General features: G+C 38.9%; 1 protein-coding gene across 6 annotated transcripts in view; it reads right to left on the bottom strand.

The window, feature by feature from the left end:
- Positions 1 to 17,979, bottom strand: part of Tjp1 (tight junction protein 1) — a 259,549-nt gene that overhangs the window by 63,259 nt on the left and 178,311 nt on the right. For all 6 annotated transcript variants that reach the window (XM_028872824.2, XM_028872826.2, XM_028872827.2 and 3 more), the window contains one exon: positions 3,033 to 3,089. In XM_028872824.2, coding sequence (XP_028728657.1) covers positions 3,033 to 3,089 — 57 coding nt within the window. The remainder of the gene's footprint in view (positions 1 to 3,032; positions 3,090 to 17,979) is intronic.

Genomic DNA, 17,979 nt, shown 5'->3' with positions numbered 1-17,979 from the left:
AGTTGAACAAGCAAAGAGGAGCAAGCCAGCAAGCAGCACTTCTCCGTGGTCTCTGCTTCAGTCCCTGGATCTAGGTTCCTCCCTCCAATTCTGGCCCTGACTTCCCTCAGTGATGAACTGTGATCAGGACATGTGTGCCAAATAAACTCTTTCCTGCACAAATTGGTTTTGGTCATGGTGTTTATCACAGAAATAGAAAGCAAAGTACAATGACACTTAATCAAAGAAAAAAAATGTGGACAAGCATATCAAAGCACGTTCAATAGGTCGGGCAGTGTGGCTAGTGGTCACAGTTTCCTGCTATACAGGCACTGGGCTCAACCCCTGGGATCACTGGGGGACTAAAGAGGGCAATGGAGAATGAAGGATTAGTTATCCATCACTGTGGGTTAATAGAAGGAGGAGTGGATTTATTCTGGTTCATGGTAGAAGAATACAGTTCAGCATGGTAGGGATGGTAGAATACAGATGGCATGGTGGTAGGAGTGTGAGGCAGCTGGTCAGTCTGTTCAGTCTGAAAGTGGAGAGACCCTGTACTCCACAAGTCCCAGGACCCCAAGAATGGTACTACCCATACTCAGCGTGGGTCTTCCCTCCTCAGAGAAACCTGTTTGGAAACATCTCCACAGACATGCCTCGGTTTGTCTCCTAATGATTCCAAACCCACTCAACTTGGTAATGAAGACTGGTCATTACAAGGTGCTCGGCATTAACCAGAGAAATACAAACTAAAAGAGCTACAGTGAGAGACTACTAGACATCTATTCAAATGGCTAAACTCAATGGTTAAAACTGACAATATCAAGAGCTGATGAGATAACTGAGTGACACTCATCCATTGCTGATGAGAAGGCATATCCAGGCTGGTAATTTCCTATAAAATTAAACAGCTAGCATAAAACCCACTGCCATTCCATTTCTAACTATTTACAAAGTTTATTTATGAAGTTATGGTCAAACAAAAGTCTGTATCCTAAAGCAGATTTATTCATAATCAACAAACAACCTAAATGTACCATCAACTGTAGGATGAGTAAACTATTATACATTCATACAATGGGATGGAATTTAGTAATAAGCAGGAACTAGATACCAACACAACAAGATTATGGAAAAGTTTCAAATGCATTAATCTAAGCATATGAAGTCAGTCTCAAAAGGCTACTTATTACATAAATCTATTTATATGACATCCCAGAAAAGGTCAAAGTTTAAGGCGACAGATTATTGGTTCAAGGCCAAACGTGAAGAGACAGAGTTGATTACAAAGGGCCTAAAGGAAAGTTTTAAGGTAACAGAGTCACTCTGCATTTTTACTGTGATATTATGTGACTGTCAAAACTCAGAAATGTATACTACATGAGCATATATTTACCCTTATGTAAATTACATCAACAAAAATGATAAAGGTATTAAGAAAAATAAATGTAATACTTAAAATACTACTAAGCTATTGTATCCCAGCCAAATGAAAGACATGAAGTATAAAATTATTTTATGTATCATACATCTGATTTAAACATGCTACCTATTAAGCACAATTCAAACAGGAAGCTACATTTCAGCTTTACGAATTAAAAGTTAAGATACATATTATTAAAATGATTTCTTCATTTAGTGAGATAGAAAAAAGTCAACCATATCTGCCCAAAACTAAATAATTAACTGACTCTTTATCACCATGTGCAGATTCAAACACTCATGAGTTAGATAATCAGCAGTAGTGTCCAAGAACATGATTTCCCCACCCCCACTTGTTAACTTCTCAGGAATAATCAGTGTAAGGTATATGACATTATTTAAACATTTATTTTCTAAGCAGGAAAACCATCAGTAGAGTGAGCTTTACTCAAAGAAAAAAATGGGTGAATTTTGGGAGACGTCTGAACAGATAAAGCATGCACTGGTGCCATTAGCCCTATCTTATTTTATTTTATTTCATTTTTATTTTTTGAGACAAGGTTTCTCTATGTAGCCCTAGCCATCCTGGAACTTGATATGCAGAACAGGCTGGCCTTGAACTCAGAGATCCACCTACCTCTGCCTCCCATGTACTGAGATTAAAGGTGTATGACACCATGCCCAGCTAATTTTTAAGTTTGTTTTGTTTGGTGTGTGTGTGCGCGCGCGCGCATTTACAGAAGCCAGAGGAGGGTATTGGATCCTTTGGAGAAGGAGTTAGAGACAGTTGTGAGCAATCCAACATGGGTACCAGGAACTAAACTTGAATTCTTTTGAAAAGAAGGCACTATTTCCTTTGGAGCCATGTCTCCAACTCCTAGCCTCATTTTAAACATGTAAACACCAAGGTTTTACAAGACAGATTGGGTCACTTCTTCAAAGTAGAATTAAAACCCAGACCAGCCTGGTTTCGAAGCTCTTATTTCCACTGTGTTTACCAATAATCTTTTCCTGATCATCTGCAATTGTTTAGGTTGTACATGCTTCAAATGAACACTTATCTTACATGACCTCTTCCCCCACCCCCCCACCCCACCCCCCCCACACACACCTTCTAAGTAGCTAAGGATGGCCTTCAACTTCTGATCCTCCTGCCTCTATCTCCTGAGTGCCAGGATTTCAGACAGGGATGGAACTCAGGGCTACATGAGGGCTAAATCTAAGCACACTATCAACTGAGCTATATACTAAGCCTTCTTTCAAGATTTTATTAGGAACATAACTTGCTTTAAAATTAAACCCCAAGCCTATAAACATGTATATACAATCAGTTTATAATTTAATATATAATCTTTTATCTTTTCATTCAAAATTCTAAGCAACAAATCAGTTAAATTCAGAGATTAAAAATAGCAAAACACAAGAAATAACCAAAAGGATATATGAAAAAGTAATCATGTTCACTTCTGACCTTAATGAAGAATTTATTACAAATCTAATTTTAAACAAAAGAATATAGAAAAAATTTCCCCTTTCTGTTGGCTTCCTGACAGCTGGCTTTCCTCTATTGTTTTCAAAGCTGCCAGTATCCTGAATTATAACACAGATTATTTACTGCAGCAGAGACTCACCCTGTGAAGCGTCACTGTGTGCTGTTCCCATATAGCTGTTTCCTCCATTGCTGTGCTCTGATAAAGGAAAAGAACACAAAGCATTTACCTTACTCAAAGAAATAAGTTTTTAATAAAGCAAAGGAAAGCATTCTGGAAACAACTTAGCATAATAAAATACCAAAACTCACACTATTAATATTAAAAATATTCTGGAAAACACTTAGTAACTATGAAAGGATTGTTTGTTTTTGTTTTAAGAGATAGGAAACCAGACTCAGGAACTTCCTTTGTTTTTAACTTAATTTGGACAGATGCCGCTCTACATTTAACGCAAGCAGAAATCAAGTTTGAGCCAGCTAATTCAGCAACTTTATGCTCACCATCAGACAGGCTAGAATAAAAGATACAACACTTTTAAAATATCTAAGTGAACATTTAAGAGTGTTCTTCATGGTGTGAAAAGCAAGAAAAAGCAAAATACCTCTGACCTCGGTATTTATAAACACTTGTTCCAGGAACCAGATGAAGAACATCTGGTAGGTTGTTTTAAAGTCACAAGTAACACTGCTCCGTCCAGTTCTAGTTCTCTGTCAGACTCACTTCCTCTAACTTCATTCACAGCCACACAGAAGGCGGCTTTTATGTTACACCTATCACAAACATGCATCTACAAAACATTAAAACACAAATCTCAAGTCTCTCATCCCCCCAGAACCATAAAAATCAATCCAAGTTTCAGTGTAGATCCTAGCCAAACCACAGGGTAGCTGAGTTTTTATCTCCCACTATTAATCTCTCATGGAGAAAAGAAATGATCTAAAAGATAAACACTAAAAATTTAAAAGCAAATTTCTTTTGAATTGGGCTAACTGCTCTTCATGGCTTACAGCAATAGTCTCTTTTTACTTTTTAAATAAACTAGGGTGCCTAATATGTATTTATTTCTAAAATAGATTTTTCAGAGTTATCAAAATGTAGGGTGAAAGGGGACAGTGCTATGCATGGCATTCTGGGGACATCCCTCATCAGCTATTACTGTAAGTGCGTCTTTCACAAGTGAGATCTGTTTCTGTTACATGGGTATCAGTAGCATCACAAGACTCTGTGCATCAAGGTGCCAGGGAACCATTTCTCTTTTCCCACAGTAATTTTAATTGAAGATTAATGGCACCTTAGAAAATAGACCCCTATAAAGAAAGCCTGCTTCCCTAAATTCAAAGCAACTAGATTGACTTTCCTCCCAAATGAATAAGGGGAGAAAGAGAAAGGATCTCTCTGTTCATTCCCAGAGATAAGAACTGCCAACCTCACCAGCTTTTGTTTCAATCTTCCAATCATGAGCAGCAAAACTTTCTTTTAATAAGACTCCCTTGGACACAAAGCTGTTTTGTTTTAAACAAAAACTGACCAGATTTTTTTAAACACACAGACACACACACCACCACCACCACTAACAACAACAACAAACCTTCCTCCATCAATGTGAATCAGTGACAGTGACAAGTAGATGCATTAACTCTCAGCAGCTCCACTAAAATACACATAATAAAACGTCTGCAGTAACTGCCACTCTGTGCAATCTCAGCTGACATTAACAATGAGAACTGCTTGCATAGCTCTAAACTGTTTTTTTCTGGATCCACTTTGTTAACTAGTAGCAGTGCTTCGATGACTTTTTAATCCCTATCAGTCCAAACTGTAAGTGACCTGATAACAGGTACTTTCCCTGGTAACTATCTTATGAAAAGTGTGTGGTTCTCTGCATTGTTGTGACGATCACATAGTTTACATTGTTAGGCAAAGGAAAGCAGGGTACAAAACAGCTTGGGTATTGTCGAATCTAATTCTGTTTCATTGTAAGTAGGGAGAAGGCTGAAAAGACATGAAAAACGTTCACATTCATCAGCTTGAAATAAAGGGACCATGGGTATATTTCTATCAGGTGTTTTATCTTTTTGTTCTTTTTCCACTCATACTAAATTGGCAACATATTTCAAACTACATTAACATTCCATTGATACCTGAAGCCTCAAATATTTGCTTCTAGTTGGACTTGTTGTTTTAAAGGTTTCATTTATTAAATGATGAAAATGATTATTAATAGGGAGCACAGCCTCTGGGAGATACCTAAGATATAACAGCCTCTGAAGAGAAACAGAAACCGAGCTGGGGAGGTTTGTTTTCACTATAAGTCCTTCTGTACTGTTTTATAATGCTCATCTGATTACTTGTGCAAATAAATTTAAGTGCAAACTTCATTTTCATGCTGTAAACTTATTATTAATCTTTTTAAAAAAGAATCATTGTAAAACCTACACAAGGGCCTCTGTTAAACCACACCAGTCCCATTCTAAAGTGTTTAGGCTTGTAGGAAACTAAAGAACAGGGGATAATCCAGAAAGCACGATGCTGCTTCTAGTATTCTCCATTAACTATGCAAGATACACAGAAAATGAGCTAGCCCAAAAATAAGAGCAGCACCCAAATCTGTTATAAATTTGAAATGAGATTTTAGTTTTCCTCACCTATAAAATCAGAAAATTAGACTGAATTATTTCAAGGAAAAAGGTCTTCCCAGTTCCAAAAGTCTATTTATTAAAGTATACTAAAGGATAGGTCACAAATTCAATAATTAGTATCAAAAGTGACTGCAATTCATGGTTGCTGAATTAGTTTTGCATACACTTCTAAGCTGATATCAACTGCCTAGAATCATAATTTCTAAAGAAGCAAAAAAAGCTTTATTTCAGAATTTGCCAAGAGTTTGTTTGGTTTCTTTGTTCTAAGCTCCAGCTGGCAAATACACTACTCAGATCACCAAATCTGAAGGGCTTCCTGCCAACTCTAGATCCTAATTCTAGGCAGTTTCATCACCCTTCAGGCCAACTACAAATCAAGTGGGAGAAAGGCAGGAGAGTGAACTGACAAGAAGCTCATTTTCCTATGACTGAATAGTACTATCTGCGAAAGAGGGGGAGGGCTGAACAGAGAAACAGCAAATCTCCAGGCATATCACACGTGTTGTGACGTCATGGGGAAAACTCAATGGAAAGACTGTAAGTGGAAGGCAGATTGAAGGCAGAAAGATCAGTTAGAGGAGAGTTAACCTGAGAAGAAGTGGGGGGCGGGGGCAGCTCTGAAACGGCAAGCCATAATTACAAATGCAATCTCAGACATGCTTAATTTCAAGTACCGGGAACCATCACAGCAGAGATACAGGAATTGGGCAAGTAAGTGGGTGTACATGTTTGAAAGATCAAGACTGACATCTAGGGGGCTGGAGAGATGGCTCAGAGGTTGAGAGCCCTGACTGCTCTTCCAGAGGTCCTGAGTTCAATTCCCAACAGCCATATGGTGGCTCACAACCATCTATAATGAGATCTGGTGCCCTCTTCTGACCTGCAGGCATACATGCAGGCAGAACACTGTATACACAATAAATAAATAAATCTTAAAAAAAAAAAAAAAAAAGACTGAGATCTAGAGTAGACAAAGACCTAAGGGCAATCTACAAAGACTGCAGCACTGAAACTGTATCTAGTTACAAAGGACTAAGATGACCCCATGGACCACAACTATTTTAGGGGAAGGAAGGAAGGAAAGAAGGAAGGATCAAGAGAACTAAACAAGTTGCTGATGAAAACCAACGGAGTTAATACAAAACATTATTTACAGTCCAGAGAACACACCAAAATACAAGAACTGAAGATCTCGCAATCTGATAGCAATATACTTTATTATCTAACATGGCAAAAGAAGAAAATTTCCGCCAGGCAGTGGTGGTGGTGAAGGCCTTTAATCCCAGCTCTCGGGAGGCAGAGGTAGGAGGATCTCTGTGAGTTTGGAGGCCAGCCTGGTCTACAGAGTGAGTTCCAGGAAAGCCAGGGCTGTTTCACAGAGAAACCCTGTCGGGGTGGGTGGTGGTGGTACCACACACAAGAGTTAAAGCAACCTAACCAGTTTTTGCATGGCTCCCAGCCCTCCATTAGGAAAATCAAGTCCTGCTTTTTCTGGGCTCCTTCTGGAAGCAACTCTTCGACCTGAATTGTTCCTACTTTCCCTGGAGCTGTAAAGTTTGTTTTTATTTTGTTTTGTGTTTTACTTTTTTTGTTGTTAGCTTTTTATTCTACCTAAAGTAGAAAACAAGACTACTTCTTGGCATAAGACTGAGTCCGGAGAACTAAGAAGTATAGGGATGGATCCTGACCTTCTATGAATTTTCAAATACACATCATACTCTACCCACTGCTCTATAGGTGAAGTACTAAGATAGGAAATAGGATACGTGTTAAAAGATAGCAGATGGCATAGAGTGGTAATGATCTGAGGGGTACTGTTTAAATTCTCGAGACAGAGATGCCAAGAGGTAGTGAAAAAAAGATCACTCTCAAGTTCAATGAAGTGAGGTCCTGAAGAGACTCCAGGAGAAGTCAGGGACTCAACAAAATTCACAAATACAAGAAAAAAGCAACTCATTAAATGTAAGAATTCAATAAGTTATTAAATTAAATAAATTAAAACAAGCACACAGGGACTAAAGGATCAAGTTTCAATAGAAATGGAGTAACAACTGAACACAACTGTGTCAGAAATGTGTGACCACACTGACAGACAGCGGCAGGAAAACCAACATCTCTATAAATACAGTATTTCAGAAGTTAATACAGAAAGTCATCTTGAAAAAAAGAAAATGGTGCCAACTTTGTAAAGAAGGAAGCATATTTATATATTCACAGGGAAAAGGTTGGCTTTATAATCATATATTTAAATTTTTGTACTTGCCAAAGTGAACAAACACGTATAAATCTTATAACCCACAGAACAACATGAGTTTTAAATTAAGCAAAGGTAGTGTACCAATTAGAAGTCAGGATAGAGTTACCCTTGCACACAGGCACAGAAGTTGGAAAAAAACTCTGAGATATTAGTAAGATTCCTTTTTGCTCCAGAAGCTAGGCAAAGAGGTGTATCCAATTTGAAAATTAACTTATATACACCATGATCTCTTTTTCCTTTAATGTACTGTTAGAAATACTTCAAAATAAAGTAACTTGACAATAAAAGTTGTAATGGAATTGATAAAAGTAAATCAAATATAATTTGCCCATTTGTCTATCTTTTTAAAAAAGAAAAACATTGGAACAATTAATACAGTACTTTGAAAAACTGGTACATTTTTTCTGGTACTAGTACTGGCAAGGGACTGTTTATTCTGTCTTTCTTATACAAACAGTACCCCTGGGTAACCAAACAGTACATGAAAGGAAGTTTTTCTTAGATATTCCAGCTAATAAATCATAAAAGAATAAAATTTAAACACCATCATCTGGTGACACCTAGTGTATTAAGAAATCTAGGCAAATGCTTTGTTCAAGCTCATGGGAGGCCTGCCCTTTCTGAATGGAGACAGAGGAAGAGTGGACAGGGAAGGGGGTAGAAGGGTGGGGGTGGGGAGACATGGGAAGAGGGAAGGGAAATTGTAGTTGGTATGTAAAATAAATGAAAAAATGTTAATTAAATAAAAAATCTAAGCAAGCACTTCCCATTTATAAAGCCAAGTGCAGTGACCTATGCCTGTGATCTCAGCACTTAAGGGAAGGATGAGGAGGAGGAGTTCAGGACAGCTGCAGGGACATCACACCAGAGTTTAAGACCAGCCTGGGATACGAGAGACCAAGAGGGGGAGAAGAGAGAGTGGAAGGAAAGATCTTATAAAAGCAAACCAAAAAATGTTATGTGATAATGGGTTCATTAATTGCTGTCTGTACTAAAATGAGAATACATGGGAGATTTCATCATAGCTTCCATTTGAAATGTTTGTCACTTAAAAAAAGAAACTTGAAGGAACTAGAAATCATTTTCTGAGAAGACCCAAACAAAGAGTGCCCCTACCATGACCCTTCGACCAGTTCCTTCAGCAGCTGCCTTCTTCTCCAGAAAAGAAAAAGTACAGGGAATCTTAGAGATAAGCAAGCATCTTACAGGAACATTTTAAAAGATCATCTAACACAACAAGGAAGTATGTAACAGTGTAAAAAAGTTAACTATTAAACTGCCGGCAGACAATAGGTATGAGTTCTAAGTGGTAGAAAGATAACAGGGATCTTGACACTCCTGAGTTCTGACCTAGTTTCTGGGCTCAGGACAAAGCTCTTGAGGAAAAAAGAAACCAATGCTAGATGGGTGAGGGATGAATGTGGGAAACATTCCGGTAAAGGAAGCAGTCTAATCAAAAGCCCAATTCCTAGCAAAATATCTGAATTTATTATATGCTATGGTACTGTATTAAGCTCTGCAAATAACCAGGCACAATCAAATCTGACCATGCTTCTCCCAGAGCTTATACTCTCATGGGAGACACATATGACCCAAACACTTCCTGACTTGATATATAATCACAGGCTTAAGTAAGCACTACCAAGAAAGAAAACCAGTGTCCTAAGAGGAACAAAGAGAAACCTGGCAGGAAGTGCATGGGAGAACTGAAGAGGGCTGGAAGAGATGCCTCAGATGTTAAGCATGCTTACAGCTCATTCAAAGGACCAGAGTTAGGATCCAAATAGCCATCTCAAGGAGCTCACGACCACCTGGAACTCCAGCTCCAGGGGGATCTGACACCTTCTTCTGGTCTCTGTGAGCAAACCACACACATACACACACGCACGCACGCACGCACGCACGCACGCACGCACACACACGGACAGTTTAATAAATGAGAAGTGGAAAGCAAAGTATGTCAACAGAGGGCGAAGAGAAAGAGAACGATGAGGTCATCAAGTGAACAACAGCCCAACAGCCCAGTAACAGTTTACTGACCATGTTAACGATTTTGACCTTTTACTACCTAAAGCCAGAGAACACCGAAACTTTAGAATGAGTGAACGTTTGGGTGCATTTTAGAAGACGTGGTAGAGAAACTAACCATAACACTTAGATTCTGAAAAGATTACTTTTACAGCTCAGAACAGCACGGACTAGAAGACGCAAAGACTTAGGAGCCAGAGGACGAGGAGGCGTGCTGTGAAATGCTGTCTTCTGGACTCATAAACTCATGGCAGCTGTGGTATTTGCACAGGACCAAGCATGGGTAGGTGAGGGGCTCATGAGACTCTACCTTAGCTGAAGAGGGAAAGTTGGCTGCTGGAGGAGGGGAAGTTGTTTTTCTTGGGAGGTGTGGTCACTGGTAGGTTGCCTGTGCCTTCGCAAATACCCCCCAACCTAAACATACAATCAGCACTAACTGGACTCAATGAATTACAAAGGGGGTAGGGTGAGCTGAGGGTAGGGAGATTTGGGCTGACTATGATCAAGATACATTGCGTGTGTGTGTGTGTGTGTGTGTGTGTGTGTGTGTGTGTGTGTGTGTACACGTACGTACGTACGTGCGCGCGCGTGCAAAGCTATCAAAAGACAAACAACGATTCTTTATTTTGGAAAAACTGAGTCTAAGATATTCTTTAGAAGGCTACTTTAGCACTCCAAAGAGAGTACGTGTGTATGTTACATATGTGAAGAGGGAAGGTAGTAAGTGGTAGAAAATAAGATAGAATACAATGAAAAGATCAGACATGCTCAACTGGTTAAAAAACTGAAAGACTTGATTATCACTCACTCATCACTAAGGTGAATATCCAAACTGAGTCATATACACTGGATTTGTAATGTACTTCAAAGCCTCCATTGCCAAACCAGGCTGTAGCTCTTAACGCTAATGCAAGATAGTTTTCCTAAGTATCTCAAGAGCCCAAGCACCTTTTCTGAAACTAAAAAATAACTTGCTGAATTGAATCTACTTATCTACTGAATGAATTTTGTAAATAAATAAGCTCAACCGTAATTCCTACATGGCTTTCTCCAATATTAAAATGGGCTTCATTTACAATGTTTTAAAAAGATGTGCCAATCATGGTAACTTACTATGTGCTAGGTTCTCAGTGGAGTTATACAACTATCTGAGCTGGGTACTGTTTGCCTTTTCTACTCCTGCGTGCTTTTAAATAGGTGAGACAGTAGCAAATGGTAGATAGATGCCCCAAAACTCAAAACCTAGACCCTAAACTCAGTCAGCAAAAGAAACTTAAGCTTATTCAATGACTATATATATATATATATATATATACATACATACATATATATATATACATACATACATATATATTTATATATATTAGTTTTTCGGGACAGAGGTTTCTCTGTGTAGCTTTGGTGCCTGTCCTGGATCTCGCTCTGTAGACCAGGCTAGCCTTGTAGATCCACCTGGCTCTGCTTCCTGGGTGCTGGGATTAAAGGTGTGTGCCACCACTGCCCAGCTGACAATATTTTTTAAGAACTTATCATACTGGACTTCTTGCTGTATAGAATCTGGCCTGCTGATAGGTACACAGTGTTTACATGGCTTTCCACTTTATAATTCATTTATGAACATTTGCCTAATGCATTTTTATACATTAATGCTATGTTTCACAATAAGATTAAAAAAATTAACTGGGCTGGCTAGTTTTAAGTCAAAGCATTTATGTCAAAATCCAGATTTATAACCTGTTTTGAAAAACCGGAAGATCTGGCTTGTCTGACTCCAGGAAAGGGACCAGCTGGAGCTCCAGTAGGTGCTTCCTTCACTGCAGCTTGTTCCTAACAAATACAGTAGTAGGATGCTTCCAGCTTCCATGACTCATCCTACTTGTCCAGTCTAAGACTCACCTAACACATACGAATGTTCGACTGATGCTCATTTAGAACACAGGAGCATTTAAATGTACACGTTTGAGTTATAATCAGATGTGTGACTAACTATAGCAAATGAATTAGCCTTGGATTCTTCACCTGTAAAAGGATCCTTCACCTGTAAAAGAGATTAATAGTACCTAATAGGACTCTAAACATCAAATAAGCATATCTATGAAACACTAAATTCAGTATCTGTGAGTCAGCACTCAACATAAATGCAGAATCTATTTTCAATGCCCACTCATTTCCAATTTTACAGGCAATATAGCGTCCGTACAGTATATTTTTGTTTGATTAAATAGTCCAGTACAAATAAAAAAAAATTACTGAGTAAGTCTTCTAAAGTCCTTTTCTATGATACTACTGAAAAAGATTTACATTTTGAGAGCCAGATCTGTTTTAGATGTTTTTGTCTAAAACACATCTACCTCTTGATTGGGGATTTCAATAGTCTTACCAGAATCAAGTAAGGGGATACCCACTATAGATTTAAGATTTAATCATAAAATATTCTCAAAATTAAAACTAACCAAAAGTGGCTTTCATACAACTGTTAGAACTCATAATAGCTGGAAATTTTGTTCAGATAATTCACTTTGCACAATATTCAACCAGTACAAAACCACAACTTAACCTACTTCCCCCCCCCTCCCTCAAAGTCAATAAGGCAAGAAGTCTTTCTACAATAAAAGGCTTTGAAGGGCAGGCTAACTACAGTGGATAGTCTTGTAATCCCTGCACTCAGGAGGCAGAGGCAGAAGTGAGTTAAAATCAGTCTGGGCCACATAATACGTTTGAGGTCAGCCTAGACAGAACAAGTTGTCCAAGATAGTCTGGAACTCCTTATATAGATGAGGATGACCTTGAACTACTGACCCTCAGGCCTCCACCTTCCCAGAGATGGGATTACAGGCATGCATTACCACACCTACTTTAGGCAGTACTAGCGTTTGAACACTGGGCTTTGTGCGTACTAGACAAGCAAGCACTCTGCCAACTGAGAGATGCACCCAGCCCCAAATTCTTTGGTTTTTACACAATGAATTACAAGTTTTAAAACTGATCATTACACTATAGAGCAGCTGAATCCTATAAACTTTTGTGTTTTTGTTTTTCAAGACAGTGTTTCTCTGTGTAGTCCTATCTGTCCTGATATAGAACAGGCTGGCCAGCCTCTGCCTCAGAGATCAGCCTCGGGGGTCCCCTGCCTCTGTCTCCCAAGTGCTAGGTTTAAAGGCATGCGCCTCCACCACCCAGTTATACTAGAAACTTCTAAAGAGCACAGAACTAAACCAAAATGTACTCAGTGTTAACAAAAACAATTAGTCATTCTTGGTATCCTTCTAAGTTCCAGATTTAAGAGATTTAATTAGCCAGCAGTGGTGTGCACACCTTTAATCCCAGCACTCAAAGACAGAGGCAGGCAGACCTCTGAGTTCAAGGCCAGCCTAGGCTACAGAGCAAGCTCCAGGACATCCAGGGCTACACAGAGAAACCCTGTCTCAAAAACAAAAAAACAAACAAGCAACAACAAAAAGATGTAATTGGGGGGCTGGAGAGATGGCTCAACTGTTAAGAGGATGACCTTGCTCTTCCAGAGGACCTGCGTGGCAGCTCACAACTGTCTGTAACTCCAATTCCAGAGAATCCAACACCCTCCAACAGACATATGTGTAGACAAAACATCAATGCACTTAAATAAATAAAATATTTGGAGAAAAGATTTAACTATAAATATAACATATATTCAGTCATCTGAAATTGTTTAAAAAGCTGATGTGGTAGTTCACACCAGTAACATCAGTACTTGGCAGTGGAGACACTGAATTCAGGGCTAGCCTCAGCTACACAATGAGTCTGAGATCAATCTGTTTTATGAAAACTCACCTCAAAACAATAACAAAAACGCTCTTTTAAACACTACCACCAATATCAAAACAGTGAAAACTCCTAAAAGAAGAAAAGTGAGTTTTTTATTTTATTTTTTTCTGAGACAGGGTCTCTCTGTATAGCTCTCTCTTTGGCTGTCCTGAACTCACTCTGTAGACCAGGCTGGCCTCCAACTCACAAAGATCTGACTGCCTCTGCTTCCTGCGTGCTGAGATTAAAGATGTGCATCACCACCACCTGGCTGAAAATGGAAATCTTTATCTTCGGAATGTACTCTCTTTTAAAAAATAAAAAACTTAAAAGATTTCAGCAGACTAAAACAAACTTACTTGAAACTTTGGTTCCTCACTACTATCCACAGAAAATATCCTTTGTGTGCATGGTAAACTCAAGTGAGTTCATGTGTCAGCCAATCGACTTCCTCATATTCTGCCAGCACACAAACATCTTGTTCCGACACATAACTAAAATGCACCCAAGACAAAATCTAAAAACATTCTATCTTTCAAAGATTTAGTACGACAAATACAACAGCTCAGGGCCTATTTATACCACCAACGGTGTATTTTAAGGTCCAAAGTTTGGCACCATTGGCTTTACAGTGAACTGTACAGCCAATCATTCAGAATTCAATCATTTTATCCATTTTGGGGTTCTAAAATGAAACTTCTGACTCACACCCTTCATCCCTACCCAAGCTTCTTACTCATTATTAAGAATTTATCTGCTTCAGAAGAAATGGAATAGTTGGCCCATAAAGGAGCAACCTGAAGCTGCTCTTCTCCGCACTAAATAAATTAAGCAGCACTCTAGGTCAAAGATAGCAAAAGGTCTAGTTTTATTGTTGGCTTACAAAGGAAATGCTACTCAGAAACAGAGGAAGAGTAAGTTTGAAACTTGGTCAACTCTCCTAATGGCTATCTCTTTCCACCAGATGAAATGCTGCCAAACTTACAAGATGTTTGTTTTTTTGTTGTTGGTGGTGGTTTTTGGTTTTGTTTTTTGTTTTTGACATTGCCTATCAAAGTTCGAAGTCGAAGACAAATTCCCGTCAAGTATTTCAGGAGTATCATTCTACACAGAAGCCCTCTTTTAATTTCAGTCGACACTTAAAAAAGCTCTGCTAACAGCGGTTAGTTAGCAGTGCTGCCCCCGCTCTCCCTCCCCTGCCACCCCCCACCCCCTCAACCCCCCCACCCCCGCTTGTCAGCCATACTAGGTGGCTGAGCGGGGACTTGGAGTGAGTGTGAATGAAGGCTTGGCAGGCCTGGGATCTTCTGCAGCTACACGGGAGGACAGATGTCACAGGAATTTAAAGCTGGACTCTTGTCTCTCAGAAGACTGAATTATTAACACATCAGAGCTAGATCAAGAAACAAAACTATATCTCCTAAATTTTTATTAAAACTATGATTTTGAGACACCCCCCAAAAAAGATTTTTCAAAAAACAGGTTTTTTAAAAAAGATATTTCCATAACAGCACAATAATCTTATTTATTCTGATTTACTCTTAACAACTATACTGATCTTACTTTAGGTCTCTAAATAGAAAAGGATTAGAGAACGGGTAAGTCAGAGGTAGAATCCCAATTCTAGGATTAAAAAACACACACACACAAAACAAAACAAGCGAAGCTACTGTAATTTTCCCCTCAAAGCAAACAAGAAATTACTATAAATAGCCATCACAGCCCTAAAAGCTGCAGATTGGTTCATGCTCCTTAACTACTGGTGAGTGAGGCCGACACTACCACCGCAGCAGGCAAGGGGGAGCATTAAGTCTTCCTCAAATCTGAAATAAAAGTTGACTGTACAAGCTCCTACCATGAGGACATCTACTGGGGAAAAGAGCACTGTAGCAGTAAGCTGTGAAGCTACCATGCAGTGAGGACTACAGCCACTTTACATGAATTAAAGCTTCAATGAATGGCAGCTCAAATGCTCAACACAGCTACACACTTAAAAGCCTGTGTCTAAAATGCTACATTCTGGTGAAAACTATTGTACAAAGTGAGCACAGGGGAGTGGGGGGATATCACTAGAACAAAGATCACAAATGGTGGCAGACTCAATAAAGCAAAAATCTTAAGCTTCAAGTGAGTTTTTACTTTACTCTTGAAGTATATGAAGCAAATACTCACTGATCAGTTAAGTACCAAATTAAAACTGGTTTAACAGTTCCTCAGCAAACAATCCCTGTCCATAAAGACTGATGTAACAAGTTTTGCACATTACCTTAGATATTTTCTGCAGTTCAGATTCAAAAATGTTCAGCTATTGAAAAAACTCACTGTGCCTCACTTGGTTGGTATAGATTCCTGAGAATTCTCACAATAAACAGAGTAATGGTTTAAAAAAGAAAACTGTAAATCATTACTATATCCATCTACATTACTTCAGGTATAGCCACTAGGAAAAACAAAACTGCTTCTCAGATACAAACATTTCATTACACAGCACAACACTAAGATAGCCAAGGAGGGCACAATCATTTTTACTGCTTCTTCCAAAGTGACACAACTTGAAATCCCAGAAGCCATTCAACTCCCTTCAGCCACTTTCTGTGGGTCAGCCAATGAAAATGTTCCTAATAATTACTAGTACTATTTTCTTCCTTAATTAAGCCATTATTTGGTAAGGCAGAGAACCATCCCCAAATTTCCGTTTTCAACTTTCAAATAACTGTTATCAAATTACAGTAGTAAGCAAAAACTCATTGCAAATTCAGATGCACATCATACCCATAGAAAAAGGCTTTCCCTTTACTGAGCATCATGCACAGAGAATCCCTTTTCAAACATTCATGGTTGCACTGCGCACGTGCGCGTACACTTGTGCTTGTGTCTCCTACACTTTTCCCCTAGTGTTCTGTCACTTATTTTTCCAAACACTTAAAATTTCATGAGGGGCAGGGAAGAAAGGATGGCTCAGTGGATAAAGGTGCTTGCGACTCAGATGCAAGACTGACCAATGCCACAAAATTGTCATCCACTGGGTCACCACAGCATGTGTGTGCTCTCATCAGACACCCACAATAAATAGCAACTACAAAGATTCATCTGGATTTTGTTGTTGTTGCATATGAGGCAGCAAAGAAACATTTTTAAAAGACGGTATCAGTCTTTGTAGTTTTATTTATTGAATAATGGATTCTTTCCCAATAATCTATACTTAGTTTGACATCAATTCATAGTTTCCCCTTTTGCTGGGCTAACTGTGCCTAGGCAAACTATTTCCACTTTACAGCATTACTGTGAGAATTAAAAGAATTACCCATACAGAACTAATAGCACATATAAAAAGTCGATCGCAATCACTAACAGCTGTGTGGTTCTAGTCTATTCCTGAACCAATAACCTTCTTTAAATTACTCTGAATTTGGGGTTGGGGATTTAGCGCAGCGGTAGAGTACTTGCCTAGCAAGCACAAGGCCCTGGGTTTGGTCCTCAGCTCTGGGGGACGGGGGGGGGACGGGGGGGGGGGGAGGGGGAGACACGGACTGGACATGACACGACTATGAATTTATAATAAATTAGATTTCTGAAAGGACTTTCTCCCTCCATTCATTTATGTGGTAAGATAAACATCTTATCAAGCTATCATGTTTTCTATAACGTCACACTGGAATTATACTTGGAACTGCACTGCACTCAATTCGGGGACCACAGGTAAGTTCTGACTCTCTTCACTCAGAGCTTTATGGCACTGTCTTGAATTTGATGTCCTCCACCCAAAATTCAGGCAACAAACCATTATCTGTTGTATTTATTCTTAAGTATAGGCTTTGGAGGAAGATTTTAATGGTGTATATTAGAATTTTAAATAAACTCTTTGACATAGAAATTTCATTTTTAAGAATTTGCCATACAGTAATAAGTGTACAGATACAAAAATGTAAATACAATCATATAAAATGTACTCATTGCAATAACAATATCCTGGAAGCAAGCCAAACATCTCAAAAAGGCAATGATGACCTGAGCAGCAAGAGGAAAACCACTGAACCATTACAAAAATACAGAATCAAAAGTATTGGCTTAGTCACAAGTTCTACAACTGTTGTGCTAAAAACAGAAGAGCGAGCGGCAAAATTAGTGTCTGCACAATTTTTTACCGGGTAGGAGAAAGAAAAGCACACTATGTAAAGCACTGACAGAGCCGGGCTCTTCAGCATTTTTGATTCCCTCAGAAAAATAAATGTGACTTAGGGAAACAACTGGTTAGCACTGCATTTACCTGCTCATTTATGGTAGGTCTAGTTTTACGTAAGACTTCAAAGTGCGCCCCAACACAGCATCCAAGAAAATAACCCTTCAATTTCCAGCTAATCATGCAAATATTTAACTA

The sequence above is a fragment of the Peromyscus leucopus genome, chromosome 1 (genome assembly GCF_004664715.2).
Source record: "Peromyscus leucopus breed LL Stock chromosome 1, UCI_PerLeu_2.1, whole genome shotgun sequence".
Taxonomy (NCBI): Eukaryota; Metazoa; Chordata; class Mammalia; order Rodentia; family Cricetidae; genus Peromyscus; species Peromyscus leucopus.
This window is presented reverse-complemented; position numbering and strand designations above follow the sequence as displayed.